Source organism: Balaenoptera musculus, chromosome 13 (genome assembly GCF_009873245.2).
Source record: "Balaenoptera musculus isolate JJ_BM4_2016_0621 chromosome 13, mBalMus1.pri.v3, whole genome shotgun sequence".
Classification (NCBI taxonomy): domain Eukaryota; kingdom Metazoa; phylum Chordata; class Mammalia; order Artiodactyla; family Balaenopteridae; genus Balaenoptera; species Balaenoptera musculus.
In genome coordinates, this window is record NC_045797.1 from 71,202,779 (window position 1) to 71,226,660 (window position 23,882).

General features: G+C 38.6%; 1 protein-coding gene across 1 annotated transcript in view; it reads right to left on the bottom strand.

The window, feature by feature from the left end:
- Positions 1-8,964: 8,964 nt before the first annotated feature.
- Positions 8,965-23,882, bottom strand: part of NCOA1 (nuclear receptor coactivator 1) — a 258,345-nt gene continuing 243,427 nt past the window's right edge. The window contains 3 exon segments of the mRNA XM_036872881.1: positions 8,965-11,321; positions 15,118-15,207; positions 20,483-20,666. Coding sequence (XP_036728776.1) covers positions 11,151-11,321; positions 15,118-15,207; positions 20,483-20,666 — 445 coding nt within the window. The 3' untranslated portion in view covers positions 8,965-11,150.

The following is a 23,882-nucleotide window of genomic DNA, read 5'->3' on the forward strand; positions in this document are numbered from 1 at the left end:
GCATGTTAAAGTTTCATTGTATTGTTGTTTCATCAACATATCTTCCCCACAGGTTCTGAGATGCCATCCTACGGGTGTGCACTGCTTCCTGGTTGAGAATAACGGCAGTGGTGAACCACTGTTACTGACGAGAAGGTGTTAGTGTGGAAAAATGGCTGAGAACCACGAATCACTGCCCTCGGCTACCATGACCTCACAAGTTTTAGCTGTCCTCTGAGGTCAAGTTAGCACAGCCCCAGCTTCTCCTCTACTTTGAGATCTAGATATGGTAGGTCTTAAAAGCTGGCCTAAGTTTTAGCTTTGGGGGCTTTGCAAGGGCCAAAAAAGTGGCACCCAAGTTCTGAACCTAGGTTTTTGAGAAATAAGATAAAAAGCAGGTGATGAAACAAAATATCACTTTTATTATCAATAGGTTAGATGATAGAGCTTTATGTGATAGCCTGAATGGGCTTGCTAATTTCCTGTCCTGATACTCAGGAAAGTTGCTCCTTCCTACTGGTCACATGGAGAAGAGAGAGAGAGAGAGAATAAATCCCCCACATTCAATCTATCAAACTTTGATTAGTTCCACCCAAATGAGAAACGTGGACCAAAAGCAATCAGCCACCAACTAGGCTATTCATTCAAACTGCACGAAGAAGAACAAGGGGCGGAACAATAGACTCCATAGGAGCATTATGTTTATTAAACTCACTCTGTAAAGGAAGAAGTGGGGCTAAGGCATTCCACCTCCTCCCCAGCATTGGATGTAAGGAATTCTGAAGAAGTACTAATGATCCAAGAGGAAGACTGTTCTGGCAACAGGTACAAGATGTATTTGCTGGGAATGGGGAGGAAAGTTGGGACATCAGTAAGGAAGCTGTGTGACATAATCAAGGCACAAGATTGATGATGTGGTTACAAAATGAAAATTGAGCCGTAAGAAATATGGTGTTACTTCCTTGTGGTATAAACAGAAAGAGCAAGGCAGGTGACAGTCCCAGAAGACTTGAGATTAAGGCTGAACTCTGCTACTTAATGGCTAAGCAATTTTGTTTCAGTTTCCTTATCTGTGAATAATTCCTAACAGGAATTAATCAATTCAAATTTAAGGATCAATTTAAACAGTACCCTACAAAAGCACTATATACCTATCAATCACCACCACAGACAATTTAGTCTCTTTCAATGCAATCATTATACTCAATGCTTTTTCTCATTTTATTGCATTATGGAGATGTCAATTCAGGTCCTTGCACTGGCTAGGACCTGTAGTACAATACTAGCAGTGTTTATAGGTATCCCTGACTTGCTATTATTGACTGCAATGGGAATGCTTTTAAATATTCACTGTTAGGTATGTTAATTTGTTGAAAGTTTCAGCAAATTCTTTGTATCAGATTAAGGAAGCTCCCTTCTGCCACTGGTTTGCTAAATCTAAAAAATTAATATGTTTTTTTTTTGCATTTACTGAGATGATCATATGGGTTTTCTCCATTGTTACTGTGGTGAATTGCAGTGTAAGACTTCAAATACTGAACCATCTTTGTTCCTGGAATAAACCCTACTTTGGCATGATTATTTAATGTGAGGGAGATGGCCTAGTTAAGAGACCTGGGTTCCAGTTACCTTTCAGTCTCATAGCTTTAAAAGCCAATTTATATACTGATGACTTCCAAATTTGTATCTTTAGCCCCAAATTTCAGCCACCTCTGTATCCAATAGATTTGACATCTCCTCCTCTTGGATGTCTAATAGGAATCTCAAACTTATCATGACAGAAAATAAATTAAACCTGCCTCTTTTCCCCATCTCTGTTAATGGAAATTCCATCCTTCCAGTTGCTCAGGCCAAAAACCTTGGAGTTGTTTTTGATTCTCCTCTCACTCCACATCTGATATGTCAGCAAACACTGTTGTATCTACTTTCAAAATACATCCAGAACCTCACCACTTCTCACAATTTCCACTGCTACAATTCTGGTCCAACTCATCTTCTCTCCGCTGTACTATTACAATAGGCTCCTACAGGTCAACCTGCTTCTGCATTTGCCTTCTCCACAACTATTTTCAACAAAAAAATCCCAAGTGATCCTTCCAAATCCCAAGTAAGATCAGGTCACTCCCCTGCTTAAAATCCTCCAATGGCTCGCCATCTCAGAGTAAAAGCCAAAGTTCTTACATTGGTCTACAGGGCCCTACACCATCCTGGCCCTCATTACCTCTTTGACTTCATCTCCTACAATTCTCTGCATTCACTCTGCTCCAGCCTCAAGACTTTTGCACCTCCACCTAGAAAGCTCTTTCTCCATATTTTCACTCAAATGTCCCCTTCTCTGAAGACCTGACTTTCCTGTTTTAAACTGCAACCACTCTCCTCCAGTAGTGTTCTCTATCCCTCCTTCCCTACTTAATTCTTCTTCATAGCACTAATCTTCTGGCACACCACATATTTTGTTCATTTGTCAGTCAACCTTCATTAGAATGCAAGCTCCATGAGGGCAAGGATTTTCATTTTCTTCATGGATGTAGCCCCAGTGACTGGAATAGTGCCTGGGAAATAGTAGGTATTAAATGAATACTTGTTGACTGAAAATATATATGTTGTTATTACTATTACATTAAAAACATTCATTCTTTAAAGTAGCTATTGTGCAATGTTTTAAAAGACAAACCCTTAAGTCTAAAGATTCCCAAGACTAACTACAACTTACTTTTTGATGTGGAGTGACTGAAGTCACCTTTTTATCTGGGGTCAGAAAAATTACATATCAAAGGCTGATTTAAAAACCTAGAACTAGTCCATTATACTAATCTTTCTACTTTCACATACACGTGAAAATGTTCTTAAAAAGCTTTAAAAAAGTTTTCAAGAGAAGGCAGGATGAAATTTTAAAGCCGAGGCTTAGACATGCATGAGTCTTTAAACAGAGCATTTTCTATGTAGAGCCTTTTTCCCAGCTGGTTTTGGTTGAACTTTAAAAGTCTAGCTTACTGGGCTTCCCTGGTGGCGCAGTGGTTGAGAATCTGCCTGCCAATGCAGGGAACACAGGTTCGAGCCCTGGTCTGGGAAGATCCCGCATGCCGCGGAGCAACTAAGCCCGTGAGCCACAACTACTGAGCCTGCGCGTCTGGAGCCTGTGCTCCGCAACAAGAGAGGCCGCGATAGTGAGAGGCCCGCGCACCGCGATGAAGAGTGGACCCCGCTCGCCGCAACTAGAGAAAGCCCTCGCACAGAAACGAAGACCCAGCACAGCCAAAAGATGAAAATAAATATAAATAAATTAATTAAAATTAAAAAAAAAAAAAAAAAAAAAAAAAGTCTAGCTTACTAAGTAATTATCATTTAAAACACAATTGCTAACATCAGAAGAATGTTAAAAAGAAAAGCTAATTTTAGAAAATTAATACCTATTTTATAAAAGTTTGCAAGTTAAAAAGGACAATGAATAGGAAATATGCAGCCTAAAATTTAGTACAGGCAGGTGTATGCTAAATTACTTTAGATTTGAAAACAAACAAAGCAGAACTGAGCAGGGCTGGCTCTTCAGGTATGAGGAAAATTCCTGGTAGGACATTTGCTCTGTTAGAGGAAGGTCTTCCTGCTCATTGACCTTTCCCATCTGTCTACTTTCCAAGTTAAGTCACTCAGTTTCCAGAGGCGCTGGGTTTTTATTTATTTATTTATTTATTTATTTATTTATTTATTTTTGGCTGTGTTGGGTCTTCGTTTCTGTGCGAGGGCTTTCTCTAGTTGTGGCAAGCGGGCGCCACTCTTCATCGCGGTGCGCGGGTCTCTCACTATTGCGGCTTCTCTAATTGCGGAGCACAGGCTCCAGTCGCGCAGGCTCAGTAGTTGCGGCTCACGGACCTAGTTGCTCCGCGGCATGTGGGATCCTCCCAGACCAGGGCTCGAACCCGTGTCCCCTGCATTAGCAGGCAAATTCTCAACCACTGTGCCACCAGGGAAGCCCCGGGAGGCACTGGTTTTAAAGGCCAATTAGAAATTTCACAAAAAGCCATCTTATTCTTGTTCAATTTCATCATGAATCACTTCTCAGTGGCATTATATTGTAGGTGAAAGATTAGTAGGACATTCTATATACTCACTTTGGGAAGGAAAACCAGAAGGGACTGTCTCTCCTGATCTGCCTTTTTCTATTTTCTCATTAAGTGTAGTCAATCCAATCAGCTGATCTTCAGTGGGGAAGTAATTTCTGAGGAAAGTAAAGGGTTTAACAGCAGCATGTATCATCGATAAATATAAAGCTTGAGCATATAAGTAATGAAGTACTACTTTTGAGTAACTTATATGTGCATTAATTTTCTTAGACATGGTCCTTAAAAAAAATGGAAGTAATAAAGATAACTGCTAATGTTCTGTAAATTCTCCAAATATGTAGAGGCTCACATTTCATGAAAAAAAGAAACAATCATCATGATAGAATCATGATCTTGTCTTGAACTCCTGGATACTTTGCAACCTTCCATTAGCTTAACAATCCAGATTCTAGGAAGACAACTCAGCACCTGGTCTATCAGCTAGTTTCCCTTATTTAAAATACTGCTTCTGCATCTATTTCTTCAATCAGCAGTTGAGAGCCTACTATGTGGAAGGCACTGAGGGGGGAAAAAAGAGAGAGGTGAACCTCTTCTTTAAGAAGCTTACAATTTGGTGGAGAGAAACATGTACATATAGCCAAGTGCCAAATGGAGGCCCCAACACTGCACAAGGCAGTACAGAAGAGGGGACTAATGTAAGTGTGGGGTCCAGGGAGGGCTTCTTGGAAAGGGCATCTAAACTGAAGCCATGAGAAGAAATAGTGACACAGATGTAGAGAACAAACGTATAGACACCAAAGCGGGAAAGTGGCGGTGGGGGGTGGTGGTGATGGGATGAATTGGGAGACTGGGATTGACATGTAGACACTAATATGTATAAAATGGATAACTAATAAGAACCTGCTGTATAAAAAAATAAAATTCAAAAATTCAAAAAAATAAATTGAAGCCATGAAGGATGAGTAGTGAGGAGAAACGAGGAGCATTACGGGTTGGGGGGAAGAGAATGAATGTGGCAACGGAAGTGGGAACACAGATAGTAAATCCAAGAATAAAGACCGGATCAATGTGGCAGGATCATTTGTTTAGAGAGGGTGTAGAGGGTCATGAAGCTTAAAAGGCAGGTAGATTTCAGATCAACTACAGGCAAGAATTAGTCACCAACAGATTTTGAAGGTTGTGTTTAGAGAGACTTCTCTGATGACCGTGTGATGGATGAATGTAAAAGGCATGAAGGTAGTTACTATAATCACCCCCACCATAAAAAGTCTGAAATTCGATCTCTGATCAATAGGCTTAGAAAAGAGAAGACAGCTATGAGGCATTACAAAAGACAACTTTTTGCAATTCGGTAATATGAGTAGGAGGCAGTTGTTGAAAAGGATCACTAACAGAATGATGATACAATTAATTCAGGTAAGGGACAAAGAAGCTGTCTGTGGGGAGATAAGTTGTTTGGTTTGGGGCTTAAGTTTGAGGTGCTGAGTGTGGGGTGGGAGCCATCCACGTGGTAATGTTTACCAGTTGGAAATTAGAGACTGGATCTTGAAGAGAGATCTTGGCTAGAAGAGTGGACTTTAGATGCATATAAATGTAAGCAGTACTGGGTTCAAGGGAAAAGATGAAATTGTTCAGGGAGAGTACAGGGACTTGCTTGAGAACTATTACCCTCACACAAATTTAAAATACAAAACAAAACAAAAAAATCAGTACTTGAACACATTCAAAATTAGTGCCCAGGTTTTATTTTCAAAATGGAAACCCCTATAAGCTTTTAAGGAACTTGAATTCTAGAGAAAAACTTTTAACTCATCAGGATTCCCAGTCTTTATGTGTTACTGTCTAAGGGTGCTTTTATCTTTAATAGGTGAACTGGGCAGTGGGAACAATGGCAGGTTTCATCACAAAGCCCGAGGATAGACTCTTGGGTCTGGCACTTACCATTCATCTGAGCTTCAGTTTCAGCATCTGTAAGATGGCACCATGACCTATTCTAATTGCTTCGTAGGATTCTGAAGATCAAATGACATACTGTATGTGAATGTGCTGTACAAACTAAGAAATTATTAGCACAAGAGTATTAGCCTGGCATATTGCCTGGCAGAGTAGAAATGGAAAGTATTTAACTGATTATAAGAATCTCCATTATTAGGAAGGAGGCAGCTCAGGCAAGTGTCTCTGTACTTCCCACACTTCCTATCACAGCATCTGTTCTGCAACAGCTCATCAAAAATGGCCTAAGTACTGAAAACTTGGTCTAAGGTTTTTTGTTTTATTCTGTACCTTAGGACGTCTGGGCATTGGAGTGGGAGGAAAACCTGATGAAATAGAGATTATTCCTTTTAACATTTTAATTCTTCTTTTCTCAAGCCAATGTCTCGGGTTTGCTACAAATACCTCTAGACACTGCTTAGTTCTGCTGGTTGCACAAACTACCAAAGTTCTGAGATAAGCACACATGATTAGACCAGACCTAAACTCCAGCATAAAAGAAAGATTCGTTGTCTGCAAAAGGATCAAGAGTTAGGGAAAAGTGAATGTTTCCGTGATCTGCTCCAAGAAACCAACTTTTTTACCTCACAAAAGGGGTCCTCTGCCAGTCATTTTATACTTGCCCCACAAGGAACCCACATTTTCCAAAGTTCTTTTAAGCTAAGGGGATGACACTGCAGTTTCATGGAGCCCCTCCTTCATTTCCTGTTAAAATATGCAGGGACAGAATGCCTCTCCCAAAACTGTATCGGTACACCTGCTGACTTCATGCCAAAGCTCACCCTCTTTCAGGCTTCCAAAGGTCAGGCTCTCTGACTGCCTCCAGAGAAGGGGCCAGGTGCTCTCTTCTCAGCCCTTGAGTTCTCAGCCCTCTGTTCAAAGCCTGCTTTTAAAAGTTATTTCACGTAAAAAAGCATTGCCTAAGGTCACACAATGAGATTAAAGTCTGCAGACTCCAAATGAATCCTAAATCCTATAGTCCAGGATAGTCAATCCAGAATTTGGAATTAGAAGAGTTGGTTCCAGTCCCAATTCTACTGAAAGACAGTGCTTGTGTCCTGACCTTTCTCTTTACAACCCTCTCGAAGGACTGCAGAGGATTAAATGAGATAATGGTACCTAAAAGCACCTTAGAAATGTTACAGAGCAAATTTATTTTCCCTGAATTTTAAAAATTATTCTCATCAGCTCCAACAGATTGTGTAAAAGATATAAAAGCCTGCACTTGTGGCTTGGTTAGGGCTAGTTATGGAAGAGACCTTAGCTACTGGCTGGCACAATTTCCAAGTGAGGATCCCAACGCCCGTTCATGTCCCTCCTGGAGCCAAAGGCTGATTTAAATTACTTTGCAGCCCACCAGGTAACATAATTCTAATAACATGTTTGAGAACTCAGAACACTGGTTAACAAGTTTAAAAGAGCAGCTCTCTGGGGCTCCTTCTTGCCTCCGGGCCCTCCTTCACACGTGCTAGTCCTCAGAATTCTCAGCCTGCTCTTCTCTGACCTACTTCCTCCCCATCCTGCAAACCTCACTTCAAATGCCATTTCTTCCTCAAGGAAACCTTCTTTCACTCTCCAGACAAGGTCTCACTCACAAAGCAACTTCTAATTCTCCTTTGTATCATTTAATCCAATTGTGATTATAACTATGTAAGTCCCCCCACGTAAATATAAGCTCTGGGAGGGCAGGGTTCACATCTGGATCCTTCCACATCCTTAGTGCCTTGGATAAAGACAATAAAATGTGTTGAGTGAGGCCAGAGCTTTGCGTTTCTTCAATCTTGTTAAGAGCTCTTGTGGCAATGAATATAAAGTATAAAAAGAAAACTAATTTACTGCTGGCAGAAAAGGTTCTGGATGGAGGAATGCTTCCTTTGGCAGTTTTCTCCAATAAAAAAAATTTATGGGCCTAATTAAATCATCAAGATCTTTTGCAGAGGTACAGGAATGGTCAAGGATCGAGCTTGCTCTGAATTATTCACTTTATTCAATGGAGCAGCTCTTCTGGGAAGAGCAGTTAATGTCAACAAGGAAATAAGCACAACTTCCTTTGTAAACAGACAATTGTCCTTTCTTTTTCTTTCATTCTTAGGGCCCAGGAGACAGTTTCTATGTATGGAAGCTACCCTAGGCAAAACCATAAAGAAGATGAAGTTCTACATCAACCTCACTTTTTCCTCACTTGTTACTATTTGTTTTTCTAATGGCCTTCACACCCCTACCTTAGGATACATTTAAATCAATGTTCAGCCTCACCTAAGAGAAGTATCTTTTTTACCTTATCCTGACTTTTGGAAAAAAGGTTCTGTTCCCCCAAAAGTGTAATTTCAGACAACAGCTACCAAATCTGTGTGTAGTTATGTGTAGGAATGTGTGTGCGATAAACTCCCTCCTTACCCTGGCCAGCCCTACTTGGCCAAGTGTTGGTGGACCTAGTTGCCTTAAAAACACACAAACAAGAAACAGGGCCTAATTTTCATAAAATGCATTGTCAAGAAGGAGCCTCCTCAAGTAAGATTCAACATCTGCATAATAATAATAAATGTTAGTACAAAAACCAATAATTGTGGGAGAGATGTTATCCTGTGGCTAAGAAGTGCTGCCTGGACCAGATCTCCTAGGTCAAGAAACAGTAGGACCAGAGTGTTTAATCATCAGACAAGTGGCCAGAGTTAGAATTTCCTCACAGCCTACTATCACAACTTCACTGGGACCTTCTCAAATTTCACTGGGCTGGTTCTCATTAGGGTGACTTCGAGGAGCTTTGGCTTCAGGGATCGTTTCTTTTATTATCCTTTAATTATAGTTAGTCATTTTGGGTTTTGACAATTCCTGCAGGATGTAGGTTTCATTTCTTCCCTGTAAAAGAAGAGGCAACCCATCTATTCAATAGCTGGAAAAGTGAATTTCCTGTGGAATGACAGGAATTACATAGAAGCAAGCAATTTTATTTTCCTCAAATGTAGCAATAATTTTAATCTGTACATACATAAAACAAACAGTGCAATTATAAAACCTTGAAGGTGACATGCATACTTTAAGGTGCAGTTGGGATGGGGGAGGATGTTAGCATCTCCAATTTTCCTTACCACTTTTTTTTTTTTTTTTTTAAGTTCCTTATGCAAAAGTACTGAGTCAGGAAACTTCATCTGGAATGCTGAAGTTAAAGGTGAACTTCCTGAAGTCTGCACGTCTAAATATCACAAACAAAACAGAAATGACCTCCTAGAACAGTTTGGGAGGGACTAGCATAATATGGCTGGGCTTTCAAGCTGGGAATGAATTAAATCAGGGATGCATTTTTCTGAAAAACTAAAAGAGAGAATGTTTGTAACTGAATGTCCTGTTTCTGTTTCATAGTTGCTACCCACTTGAGCCCTTCCATCAATCTTTTTATTCGGTACACGTTCTGAATAGATGCTGTTCAATGGAGTTACTTGTAACTAGGGGTGGTGAGATGCAGAAAGGAGGACCTGGGAAAATGGCTTCTTCCTTGATGTCTGAGTCCATGCTCCTCTTCCATTAGTTCTTACGGCCTTTTCTCTGCCATGGAAGCAGAGGTAGCTGGTGCACAATGTCAGATGTTGTCATCGTTCACAGGCCCAGGGGTGCAGTAAAGGCGAGTGATGGGGGTCTACCTTTGCTTCTTCCACAATACCTTTCTCAAGCTTTCCTGGCCTTTCAGTGGAACTTCTAGAACTAGAAAGTCAGTTCACTGGGTCCTTGACTCACAGGCCAGGATGAGACAAGATGTGGCAGAGTGACAAGACACAAAGGGAAAATATGGTGTCAATTAGCCTCAGAGCAGGAATAGAGAGATTTATATTTGCACTGATGAAAATTCAAATTCCCAAAGTCAATCTAAAAAAAAAAAAAAAAAGATTTTCTTTGAGTATTAATTTTTCTCTGTACAAGTAGCCTGTGCACTTCTGGTGATAATTCCTTGCACTGCTCTCAAGTTAGATGATCCCAGGGACACTCTAGGGCAGTACGCTCTAGCTCGTCTGGAACAGCTCTTTCTGGCAGTGGCATTTTGATGTGAAACCCAAAGTAAATCCATACATGGCGTCACAGTTATTAAAATAATGAAATATTACTAGCCAAATGTAACTGCAATTCAATCAATGTTATATTTCACACACAGAAATTTAGAAAAATCAAGAGTATGATAATAAAACCATAAAATTAAACAGAAGGAAATCAATTTCTACAAGAAATCAAATATATTTACAGTGAGATTTAAAGGGAAAAATACGCTACTTGAATCATAAATTTAATTTTATTTTAAATAACTTTAGCTACCTCAGCTGTTAATACAATAAAAGCAGAAAGAACAGGCTGCCTTTTGTCCAGATTTAATCAGAAGATTGTATCTACAGTAATCGACAAAACTCACTTCTTGTCCTTCACCCATCTCATCAAAAATTATTGCATTTTCCCCCAAACTGTATTTTTTGGATTCCTCTGTGAATATACTCATTTCGTCCTCTTTCCTGGAGGCATCTTGGTTTAAATCCATCTTTAAAAAAAGGAGAAGGGGTACATATGTGGAGGCAAAATATTCTCTTGAAGCCAACAGATATAGAGTTGCTAGAAGAAGCTGATTGTCCACACAAGCTGCCTGGCTGGGAAGGGAAGGGCCGCTGATTTAGAGACACTGTGACAGCCTTCGGTGGACGGGCACAGGCAAAGCCCCACCGGGCCCTCTTCCTTGGCGGGGTCGGGACTGAGCCAGCAGAGGCGGAGCTTCATCTTCCCCTTGGAACTGGTCATTTTGGTTCTCCTCCAAAAGCCTTCATCCAGATAAGAAGCCAATGACTGATTACAAAAATAAGAATAATTAAATTTGGCTCAAGAGAGAGATTGTCCAACTGTTCTGCCTTGTTATTTTTTCAATATCCAAGGCCTTTACAAAGAAAGAAACAAAAACATCTCTCCATCTCCCAAAGAAAGTGAACTTTTTTTTTCTTTTTTTTTTTTTTTTTTTTTTTTTGCTCCAAATGCTACGACCTGAAGAATGGCTGCAGATTGAGATATCAAAAATCTCAGAAAAATATATAATATATTTGTATATCTCTGTATGTCTATTATTTAAATTTCACATTCCTTTAAAAGTGGTTATTCAGTCAGTAGCTGCTGAAGGAGGCTCTTCTGCTGGGCCTGGGGGGTCTGTGGTCCTGCCGTGGGTTTTTGAGTTCCCAGTGGACCAGGCTGGTTCAGGTAAGGGTCCCCGCCTACCAGATTCACTGTACACTGGACGTCAGCAAACACCTGAACCTGTTGCACCTGCTGGAACACAAATAAAAGATGTGTTTAGACAGAAGGGTCTGCCCCCCCGGCTTATGAGTGGGTACTACTTGAAGTGGAAACTCACTAGAGCATTCCTCTAGTCTGTAGTCACCACAGAGAAGAACTCTTCTGTCTTCTTGTCCTACAAAAAGAAAATCGCTGCACTCATTTTGCTCAGGGTTCTGGAAAGTTCACACTTTAAAAATAAAATCAAAGTTGGAATGGTCAAGCCTCCTACAGGGTTGCCATCAATACTGAAAATGAGCATCATTGCTAATATTGCCAAGATTGGGAAAAGCCCAGTTTCAGTCTGGGTATCCAGTGGTGGGTTTAAAAAGTAGGTATATTATTTGGAAAACTGGTTATAAAAGCATTCTATGGATGACTTTAATAGGATAAAAAAATCTTTATGATGTTAGAAAATTAAGGGCTTTAACCCAGGATTAGCAAAATAAAAACCACCACAGCTCAGTAAATAGGACATCAGTATTACTAAAATTAATGTCCAGAAGATTTGTGTAGTATCTAAATATACTATTACATAGCTCCTTTACATATTGCCTTTAGAATTACAGCAAAATATTAGAACAAATAAAAATTTTATATTTAACTTATTTTTCCTGATAGACAATCCATTTAAACACATGAGCTAAAAATAACTGTAAACTACTAGCTGAGAACAGTGTGAATTTTCCCTTTAACTACTTTCAGTAATAATACATGTATTCCTTTAAAAAGTCTAAGGTTACACAGTTTTAACATTTTCTATCAGGAAAACAAAGCCAGAAGTTAGTCTTCAACAATCAGCCTTATTAAAAAGTCATCTGTAGAACTGATTAGGCCAATATCACACTTGTGAATGTTCCAGACCAAGAATGGAGATGCTTTCTAAGGTATCCAAGTGCATCTATCTAACTGTCTCAGCATTTGGCAAACTTGTGCCTCATGTTTAATAGGTTCATGAAGTATTTTAGATTAGTGATAGATTTTTTTGTTCATCCCTAGATTCATGCCAATTACACTCAGTGTTTCTGAAAACTTTTCTATCCTAATTGAATAAAAGTTGTTTTCCATCAACCTTAATTGGCCAATTGTCAAATGTCCCGACCATCCAATTTCTCCATCAGTCTAACCCCTGATGTTTTCTCCTCACGATGCACCTACACCTCCACTCTACTCTGTCGGATAAGGCAGATAGTTCTTGAGCTGAGCTTTTTTAGTGTCTGATGAATTAAACCTTTATTTAGATTAGTATCGTTTCTTTCCTCACCCTCTCTCTCATCCTCCTCTTTCCCCCAGTTTCCCAAATTTTGCTTCTTGTCCCCATAGGCTCCCATTTGTTTTCTTCTTCTTTTGGGCTCTTCCTTATGTACATAACATACACCAGCTCTCTCTCTGAGTCTATTCTCCAGCTGCCTCTGTGCCCTCCACCCACCTTTGTTCTCTATAACTTCTCATTCCTACTCTTTTCCTTCTAGAGCTCCAACCCTGGACTTCTCTCTCTCTATGTCAACAATCCCCCTACCAGCCTTCTTCCGCCTTCTCTGTTCTCTGTGTTCTTTTCCTGTTCTCTCCTCTTCCCCATCCCAGCTCTCCAAATGCAGCTAGCCCTCTATCCTCCCCTACTCCTTCTCTCCTTGTTCTTTTCCGTCTCCTTTTCTGTACATCTGTTTCTGTATTTCTATCTAACTCACTCCCCAGCTTCTGTCTGGCAAATACAAAAACATTAGAGCAAATAGAGATTTCACGATGGGCTACCACAGAAAGAAGATTCTGCCACTGAAACTTAACGTGAGCACAAACTATATAGTGCATTTAGGCAATGACTGATTTTTAAAAAAATTAACATAAAATTTCATGTTTATATGTTTCAACATATGAAATACTGGGGCAGAGCATAAGGTGTTTGTGCCCCCAAACACTTAAAAAATTTTTGATAAAGGCATGATAAAACAAACTGGAGAGAAAATTCTGCTGCTTTAAAAAGAATGCTTTATTAAAAAAGATACCAAACTCCAAAAATTACACATTTCAGCCTTTTTGAATTATTACTTAAAAACATGGTGACTTAGACCAGACCTCAAAGGACTTCTGATATTGCTATACCTTCACAGACAGGCAAAGCAACACAAAAACAAAATTTATGATTTGCCCAATGAGAAGAGTGATGTGAGAGTTGAGTCCCAACCTCTTAAGATTTTCCAGCATAGTTTTTACTTCAATTCACGTACTATCCCAGGACTCAGGAACTTTAAAACTTAGTTGTTTTGTCTTAAGTATATGTCTCTGTAAGTATGAGACTTTTAAAAACTTCTAGTGAATAAAGACTTCATTTCCCCCAGCACAAAATCCTCTCTTCACCCTCACAGGACTCAGATCCTATTTCCTGATGCTCCAACTATGCACATAGTTTCCTAACTGGCTTTCCTCTTTCTGAGTTGGCTGTCCAGTGCTCTTCCTTTTCCCTCTTCCCCCCTCAAGATGAAGCTTAAACTAGCACTTTTCTCACTGTTCCCCTTCAGGGATGATGCTTCATTTGTAGGACTGAATCCAAATTCATTAGAGTTTAATATTCAAGGCCCCTGGAAATTTGACCCAATCTACTTTACTAATTTTAATTCCTGTGAATTCTTATAACAAACCCTTTATGCTCAGTGGATTTGGCTTCCCAGGACTATGCTGATATTACTGTTACCTTGCCTCTGTGCCCTCTAACTTCCAATCCCCTGGACTTCCAAGCTCACCCCCTTCCTCAGCCTCCAAAAACCACAGTACCTTTCTCCTTCACTTGCCTCCTTCAAGGCCCAGTTCAGTCCTATCTCCTACATAAATGCTCTCTGACAACCTCAGGAACTTCTTTCTTTTAGTGCTTATGGCTCTTGTTACTTGTAATAAATTTGAGTTTGCCTTCTTTGGTTATGTAATAATTTATGTGCATTTGTCCGTATGTTTTATCTTTTGACAGGCCCTAAGTGGTATGGCAGAAAAAGCATAAACTTTGGTGTTAGAAAGACCTGGGTTTGAACCTCAGCTCTGCCACTTTCTAGTTTGTGAATTGTATATGTAGTTAAATTGCCTCAGGTTCTGTTTCTTCATCTGTGAAAAAAAAGGAAAACTAATTCCTTCATAGGGTTACAGTGATGTTTACACGAGATAAAGCAGACAGTGCCTAACACAGTGCCTGGCAAATCATAAGCATTCCACAAATGAAGCTTCCTTTCCTCACTTCTCCCCCAAGTTCACCTAAAGAGCAAACATGTCTCATGTTTCTTTGTATCTCCACCTTTGCATAAGGCCTGTGTTTTTTAAAAAATATCTTAATTTATGCTAATATAGGAAAGTGGCCACCCTTGTTATTTGTATTGTTTTGAAACAAACTTCTAAAAGGAGGCAGAGTACACAGTAGGCATTCTGTTTTGTCTGAATTTATTGAACTCTTTTGAGGTATTCTGATTACACATTAGTCTTAGCACTGTGTTTATTTACAAATAGCAATTAGTGGTCAACATTTGTGATCCCTTATCCTGTCTAAACATTGGATTAACCTTTCTGAAAGCTTATCTCATTTAACCCTCTCATAATCCTCTAAGCAGGTATCTCGTTAGTTCTGTTGGTTATACAGTGGCTCAGGAAAGTTCCCTAACATGCCCAGGATGACACAGCTAAGAAGAGCAGAGCCAGGACTCACTACCAGGTCTGACTCTCAAGGTCAGGCTCTTAACCAAGATGCTACACAGAGTTTCCTGTGTATCTAGAGAAAACCTGACAGCTCTGGGCTTAGAGTTTTCTTACTGACCTGGGTTCCATCTGCTTCTGTTTTGAGAAGGTCCGTGGATGAGAGCTGGTTGCAGTAGAGGCCTGTGTGTCTCAGTGCTGGATCATTTATCTGTTAAAGATATAAGTACAAGACCAAATTACAAGCTAGTTGTTTACGTTGAAGACCAAATTCCTCAATGAAAAACAATCTCACTGACAGAAAAGTAATAGGAGGAGAGCAGAAATAACAAGCTTAGAAATTTACTGTGCTGTTAGAAGTCAGGACAGTGGTTCCCTTTGTAGAAGTAGACAGACATGCAAGGGAGTGTGGGGAGAACCTTTGGGGTCCGGCTGGTAATGTTCTGTTTCTCGATCTAGGTGATAGTTAAAAAGATGTGTTCAGTTTGCGAAAATTCACCTAGTTGTATACTTTTCTGTATATCCTTATAGATGATACTTCAATAAAAAGTTAATTCAACACTCGTGAAAGTTAATTAGCAAAAGACTTCCACTTCCAGTCAAGATTCAGTAACAGGGATTAGATTTATCCTCTGCCTGAATCAACTAAAAATTTGGACAAAATATATGAAATGAACACACTCAAGACCTTGGACAAAGGCAATGAAGGGGAAAGTTGCCCCTAAGGGTTGGGAAACAATTGAGGTGAGTCCTACCACTACCCCAGTCTACTGCCTAGAGAGAATTTCCAGGCTGCAGCGTGAGGACAGGGGACCAGACAGCGCCTGGAAGTCTCCCTGAATTGAGAGTATAGAGCTAGAATTCACAGGGCAGAATATCAGGAGAGAACAACACAGAGAGTAGCAGCTTAGTATTGATCAGCTAGCTAATGGATGTTACGGAACTACCCAAAGCAAAGATTCACCTGAAAAGATTTACATGGAATAATTCCCAAAGGTCACACAGAGCTGGGAACAGGTCCTGATCCCACCAGCCAGAGTGGAAAACATCATAATTCAGGTAGTGTACTAGAATGGTTTTGCTTTAGTAGTAGGGTAAAATTAGCCCTATACTAAATACTGCTCTGGTCCCACTAAACAAAAAAGCAAGACCTGAAAAAAATCAAACTGTTTATTTCCAAGTAATTTAAGCATTTCCCAAAACAAATCTCAATATTTATAGGAACATAAACAAGGTAAAATTCACATGTCTGGGATCCAATAAAAAATTACCAGGTATGCAAAGTAGCAGACTCTGACATAAATTGTACCAATGTTTTCTTAGGTCAGTCTCCCAAGGCAATAGAAATAAAAGCAAAAATAAACCAATGGGAACTAGTCAAACTTATAAGCTTTTGCACAGCAAAGGAAACCAAAAACAAAACGAAAAGACAACCTACAGACTGGGAGAAAATATTTGCAAAAGATGTGACTGACAAGGGATTAATTTCCAAAATATACAAATAGCTCACACAATTCAACAACAAAGAAACAAACAACCCAATCGAAAAATGGGCAGAAGACCTAAATAGACATTTCTCCAAAGAAGACACACAGATGGCCAACAGGCACATGAAAAGATGCTCATCATCGCTAATTATAAGAAAAATGCAAACCCAAACTATGACTTACAATGAGGTACCACTTCACACCGGTCAGAATGGCCATCATTAAAAAGTCTACAAACAATAAATGCTGGAGAAGGTGTGGAGAAAAGGGAACCCTCTTACACTGCTGGTGGGAATGTAAATTGGTGCAGCCACTATGGAGATAGTATGGAGGTTCCTCAAAAAACTAAAACTAGCGTTGCCATATCCAGCAATCCCACTCCTGGGCATATACCCCGACAAAACTATAATTTGTAAAGATACATGCAGCCCTATGTTCACAGCACCACTATTTACAACAGCCAAGACATGGAAACAACCTAAATGTCCATCAACAGATAAATGGATAAAGAAGATGTGGTATATATATACAATGGAATATTACTCAGCCATTAAAAAGAATGAAATAATGCCATTTGCAGCAACATGGATGGACTTAGAGATTATCATACTAAGCGAAGTCAGTCAGAAGGAGAAAGACAAATACCATATGATATCACTTATATGTGGAATCTAAAATACGACACAAATGAACATATCTGCGAAACAAAAACAGACTCACAGACATAGACAACAGACTTGTGGTTGCCATGGGGGCGAGGGGGTAGGGTAAGGAAGGATTGGGAGTTTGGGATTAGCAGATGCAAACTATTATACATAGGATGGATAAACAATAAGGTCGTACTGTACAGCACAGGGAACTATATTAAACATCCTGTGATAAACCATAATGGAAAAGAATATTAAAAAAGAATGTATATATAAGTATAACTGAATCACTTTGCTGTAAAGCAGAAATTAACACAACATTGGAATCAATGCTGCTTCAATAAAATTTTTTAAAAATAAAATAAAAGAACAAAGTAGCAGAAAAATATGATCCATAATTAAGTGAAAAATCAATTAATTGAAGCCAATCCTAAAATGATGCAGATGCTAGAAGTGACAAGCAAGAATATTAAGACAGTTATTATAATAACCATATTCCACATATTCAAGAAGACAGAGGAAAGACTGAACATGTTAGAGATATGGAAGATATAAAAAGGGTCCAAAGTGAATTTCTAGAGATGAAAATAGCAATGTCTGAGATAAAAAATACACTAGATAAAACATTCAGATATTGCAAAAGAAAAGAACTGTGAATCTGAAGCTATAGCAATAAAAACTATCCAAAATGAAACACACAGAGAAAAAAATGACTGACCTCATACCCCCTTAAAAAACTCCAAACCCAGAAAATCAGTGAACTGTATGTAGGATAACTCAAATGGCCTACGATATGTGTAATTAGAGTCTCTGAAGGAAGGAGGGGGTTGGTGACAGAAAAAATATCTGAAGAAATAATGGCCAATACTTTTCCAAATTTGATGCAAATTATACACCTGTGAATCAAGAGGCTTACTGAACCCCAAGCACAAGAACCATGAAGAAAATCACACTAAGGCATATCATAATCAAACTGCCTAAAACCAGTGATAAAGAGAGTAATCTTAGAAGCAGCCAGAGGAACAAAGATAAAATGACAGCAGATATCTCATCAGAAATACAGTGGAGCAATGTCTTTAAAGTACTGAAAGCTAAAACTACCAACCTAGAATTCAGGGAAAAGAACTTTCAAAGATGATGGTGAAACAAAAACTTTTTCAGACATACAAAAGCTGAAAGAATTCATCACTAGCAGACGTGCACTATAAAAAATGAAGACCTTCAGGAAGAAGGAGAATGATACTAGATGGAAATTTGGATCTACACCAAGGAATGAAGAACACTGGAAATAACTACGTGTGAAATATAAAAACTACTTATTTAAACTTTAAAAAATATTATTGACTGTTTAAAGTAAAAAAAGTAAAGTAAAAAAGTACTAACAACATATTGTGGGGTATATAACATATGTAGATATGATATGTATGTACAACAATAGCACAGGAGGGGAGAAATAGAAATAAACCATTGTGAGATTTTTATATTTATATGAGGTGATATAATAGCATCTGAAGGTAGATGGCAACAAAGATGTATACTATAAACTCTAAAGCACCAGTAAAACAGCAAGAGTTATTTATAGCTAATAAACCAACAAAGGAGATAAAATGAATTAAAATATTCAATTAAACCAAAAAAGGCAAGATGGGACAAAGAGAAAATAAATAAGATGAGAGATTTAAATCTTCAATAGCAATATCAATAATCACATTAAATGTAAATGGGCTAGCCACTCCAATTAAAAGGCAGAGATTGTCAAACTGAATAAAAAAGCAAGACCCAACTATATAAGAAATACATTTTAAATGTAATATTCTTTTTACCTAATTCATTTTATTTTTTATTATTCTGTCTTAATATACTGGAGATAGTGAATAATTCTAATAACTGAAATACGACAAGATAACAAGGACAAGAAACAATCCTATTTAGTTCTTTTATTTTGCTATAAGATATCACTAAGTTGTTGGGGTTTTTTTTTAAATAAAGTTCTATTTTTTAAAAAAAATTAAGTAATTTTATTTTTGGCTGCGTTGGGTTTTCGTTGCTGCACGTGGGCTTTCCCTAGTTGCTGCGAGTGGGGGCTACTCTTTGTTGCAGTGCGCAGACTTCTCATTGCAGTGGCTTCTCTTGTTGTGGAGCACAGGCTCTAGGCACACGGGCTTCAGTAGTTGTGGCACACGGGCTCTAGAACACAGGCTCAGTAGTTGTGGTGCATGGGCTTAGTTGCTCCGCGATATGTGGGATCTTCCCAGAGTAGGGCTCGAACCCGTGTCCCCTGCGTTGGCAGGTGGATTCTTAACCACTGCGCCACCAGGGAAGTTCCTAAGTTGTTGTTTTTTTCCCTGCTAACTTCGTTAGGCTAATACCTGGTGAATGGGGACTTTTCTTTTTTTTTTAATTCATATCAAAAAGGAATTCTATAGAAAAGGTAATCAGTGTTTACATGTTTTTTAAGACTTGCTATACATTATGGCTATATGGTCATAGCCGAGTCACCATAGTCTACTTTGTGGTTGATGATAGAATAGTAACTACAGGGAGTTACCCAAAGATTTTTTTAAATATCACTTCGAATTTAGTCATTCTTTCCTTAAAAATCTTTAGGAGGCTCCAAGATAAACTAAACATTTAGGTGGCCTGCAACACCCCCTAAAAAGCTTACCACATAAATTCTGCTCTAAATATAATATAAACATCCCCTTAACATTCATTAGGCTTTTCAACATCTATTCCTGTCCAGGTCATGCTGTGCTAACCAGTCTTGAATATTCTTTTCTATCTCTTTCTTTAGGCAAATTTCCCATGAAGACTTTCCTAATCAGACCCTTTTTCTTTTAAACCCTCCGTAGTTAACTGTATATACCCCTAATCTGACAGAAATATATGTACAGTCCTATAGGGTCCATCTCTTACACAGCTGTTCTGTCCTATTATTCAACTAATCCTTTGTTCATGTTGTGTCTCCCCAACTTGTTAATATTATTGCCCACAGAGCTACCTTTGCATATAGTAAGTACTGAGTTTGTTGAACTGAAAGGGAGAAATGAAGAAAATGTGTTCAAAATATAAAGGGGTAAGTTCCAAGTCAATGTATTATATGTATCATTTTTATAATAAATCTAAAACACTAAAATCTCATGAGACTAAAATCTTACAAGGTCTGTCAAAATTTCCATTGTATATCTTAATAAATAGTAATTATCAAAAGATAGTGGGAAAGAAAAAGAAGTGTGGTTATTTTTGACAGGTAACTGAACATTCCTGATTTCCTTGGAATAATGAATTGCAGTGTGGTGTGATGTAGAGCACTATGTGTGTGTGTAGCAAGTGTGCCAGTTGTGCCACTTACCTGCTCAGGGCACACAGTATTCATGCCTGGCATCTGCAAAGAGCTCATCTGCATCTGGCCCATCATTGGGTTCATGTTCTGAACATTTGTGTTTCCACCTGCCATGGACACGGTGATGCTCATATTGTTGTACACTCCTGGCTGTGCAGGCGTGGGCTGGTTCTGGACAGCTTGACTGAACACACTGTTAACTCAAAAACAATCTCAATTACATCCACTGATCGTGAACATGGGGATAACGTGACTGGACTCTTTTTCTAAATTATTAGATGGAATTCCAAAGAAAATATTTTATATTCCTAAGTTATGTGTAAGATTTTATCTTATTATAATATATAAGAACTAAGTATCATTCAGATGCACTTTGAACTCTGCCCAAGGGGTTTAATAACTAAAAAAACCTCATTTTAAGTCATAATTATCACACTATTTTATCTTCTTAAACAGAGAATATCCTGTTTAAGCAAAGTACCTGGCATATATATCAATCTTCAATAAATGCTCATTGAATAAATTAACAAAGGAATGAATGATTCAAAGGTAGCATTCTTATATTGTGATTGCTTGTATATCCTCTTAGACTTAACACCTGGGGGGAGTGATGATATTCTGTTCCATTTATTCCTTGTCTCTACTAATAAATGACATACAGCAGCAGGCACTCAGTAAATATCTGATGAATGAATGAATTGTGGACATGGATTATTACTCAGTGCTGTCAACTGATGAGGTTCAGTTGCTTTTGTTGATAGATTTTACTGTATGTATACCAATGTTTTTTGAAGTGTAGTCCAGAGACCATCTGCAAGAGAATTCCCTGGTATTCATTGAAAATTGAGACTCTCAGGCCTTACCCCAGCCCTAGTGAATCATATTTTCTGGGGGTGGGTATGGAAAGCTGCATTTCTAACTACTTATGCACATTAAAATTCGAGAGCCTTTATTCAGTGTCCTACCGCTTGCTGTCACTTCTCAAGGATTCAGCTTCTGGCCGCTTTCAATATGCTATAAACTAAGAGGAAACCAAGAAGTATATACCAGATATTTTTATTTGGAAAATGTAATATTTTTGAAGACTTCAAAGGTTTTCTCAGGCCTGAAGATAGCTTCATGTCTTTTCTAGGAAGCAAAATGCAATGCCAATTATGGTTTTCAGAGGACTTGTTTTAGACTTCCTTCTTCACCACCAAGGTCTGGACTGTGGTTACCCCAAGGACCTCAAATGTTAAACCAGTTTCTATTAGTAGATAGAATAGTATGGAATAAACTCCAAGTAAATACAATTTGAAACTTTATATCTGAACCCCCCAGATTCTAAGTGATACAGATCATACACATCTAAAGGAAAATAATATGAACTATGTCTTTGGTAAGTTCCAAAAAAAACACCAAATGTTTTGTGATTATCTATCAATTTGTAAACAATAAGCTGCTGGTAAAATTCCACCTATTTTAATGTTTATTCTGAAGAATTTGATTTCAAAAATTATTTATCCCATCAATGGCTTATCTATTCCTTGCTTGCTCTTGGGAGGTAAGCAGGATGTACTAACATTTACAGCTTCTGGTAAGTTAAGGTAATCATACTGAAATTAACAGGCTGAGAAACAGCCTATTCATCATGTCTGAAGAAAAGTAGCAAATTTTCCCCAAGTAATTATAAAACACAAATGCTCAAAGAAAATTATATGCCTAGGAAATGGTCAATAATGCATCTGTGGACCATTAATGTCTGTACAGTGTGTGTATGCTTGTCAGACAGTGTCCCCACAGCTAAAGATGAGGAAAAAAACCATTAGTCTACTGCCCAGTTTCTAATGAGAACATTTCTGCCTTAGACAGTGCTCATTTGTCAACTGATACATAAATCACCACTGTGGAGGCGCAGGGCTACGTAAGTTAATGCATGCAGCAGCTTCAAGGACTGCAATGATGTCATACTTAGTGAAAAAAGTTTAGGATTTAATTTCTTTTCAAATTATATTTGGGACTGTATATTAGCCTAAGTTCTTTCAAACTACTCCTGCCAATAGTTCCATTTTAGTTTCTTCCCTCATGGGAAGAAGATCAAGCCCTTCTGCAGCATCAATCACTGTTCCAGGTCCTGGAATAGACTGTGGGGTTCACTGGCACCTTAGGCCCAATGCATGAAGGACCCCTTCCTCACACTTTCCTGGACCCCTCCCTCACCTGCTTTCCTGATTGGCCTCATGGCAGTTATCACAGTTTCCTTACGCTAGCACCAGGTATTTGGTAGCCCTTAAATCATGGGGGGGAAAAGGGAAAGATGACAACTTTGGCCTAAAGTAGGTTCCATAGATATTACAGGTATTAACAAGCAAGGAGGAGTCCCTGGTCAAATAAGTCTCAGAAACAAAGGGTTAAACCACAGACCTCTGCCTTTAAAATGCTAATAAACCCTGGGATTCTCCTTTGTGACTAGAGTTACACAGAAACACTGTCCAGTTCCTGGACAAGTAAGTTTGTTTAACCCTTTATTTCTCTTGCTACCAAAGAGATAATGAAAAAGAATCACATTACACTGTCTCTGAGCTCTAGTACATCATTCTGCTTAATGAGTCTTTGTTTCATGTTTTACTTCTCTCTGATCTACTCCTGTCACTAACTACACTCTAGGTAAGTTGACAACAGGGGGTGTTTTCCCCAGTTCCTTGTGGTATCTTGCACTGTGCAAAAGAGACAGTGAGTGATCACAAACTATATGCTGCCTGTGTTGACTAATAAACTTTTATACATGAACCAAATAAGCAAGTGTGAATGTTTGAAGAGTTGGTGATAACTATTTTCTTTCTCAAATGATTTGGGAAAGTCAAAAGTTCATAGAAACTGCTAAAGTACAACAAAAACTCAAGTCCATATTTGAATCTGCATCCAAAAAACGACTTAGGTAGGAATAGGGAATCTCTACACTCATTTGTTCAACAGACGTATATTAAGTGCTTACTTGTTCTAAAGGATGGACATATACAAATAAACAAAAAGTCCTTGCTCTTCTGAGGCTTATATTCTAGTTGGAGGAGACAGACCATAAATAGACTAACACACACTATGTCAGATGTTAAGCATGATAAAGAGAAATAAAGAAGGGAAAGGAGGGACCAAGAGGCGGGAAATGCTGTTTAGAAATGATGGTCAGGGAAGTTTAATATGGTGACATTCAATATCTATGTCTAATAAAGTGACATTTTTTAAGAAGAGACTTAAGTGTGAGAGAGAAATCCATGTGGCTACTGAGAGAAGAATGTTCCAGCAGAGGGATTTAAAAATGCAAAGGCCCTGAGTTTGCAATGTACTTGGCACATCTGAGGAACAGAGGAATAAACAGAAGCCAGTACGGCAGAATGAGTGATGAGAATAGCAGATGAGGTCAGAGAGGTAT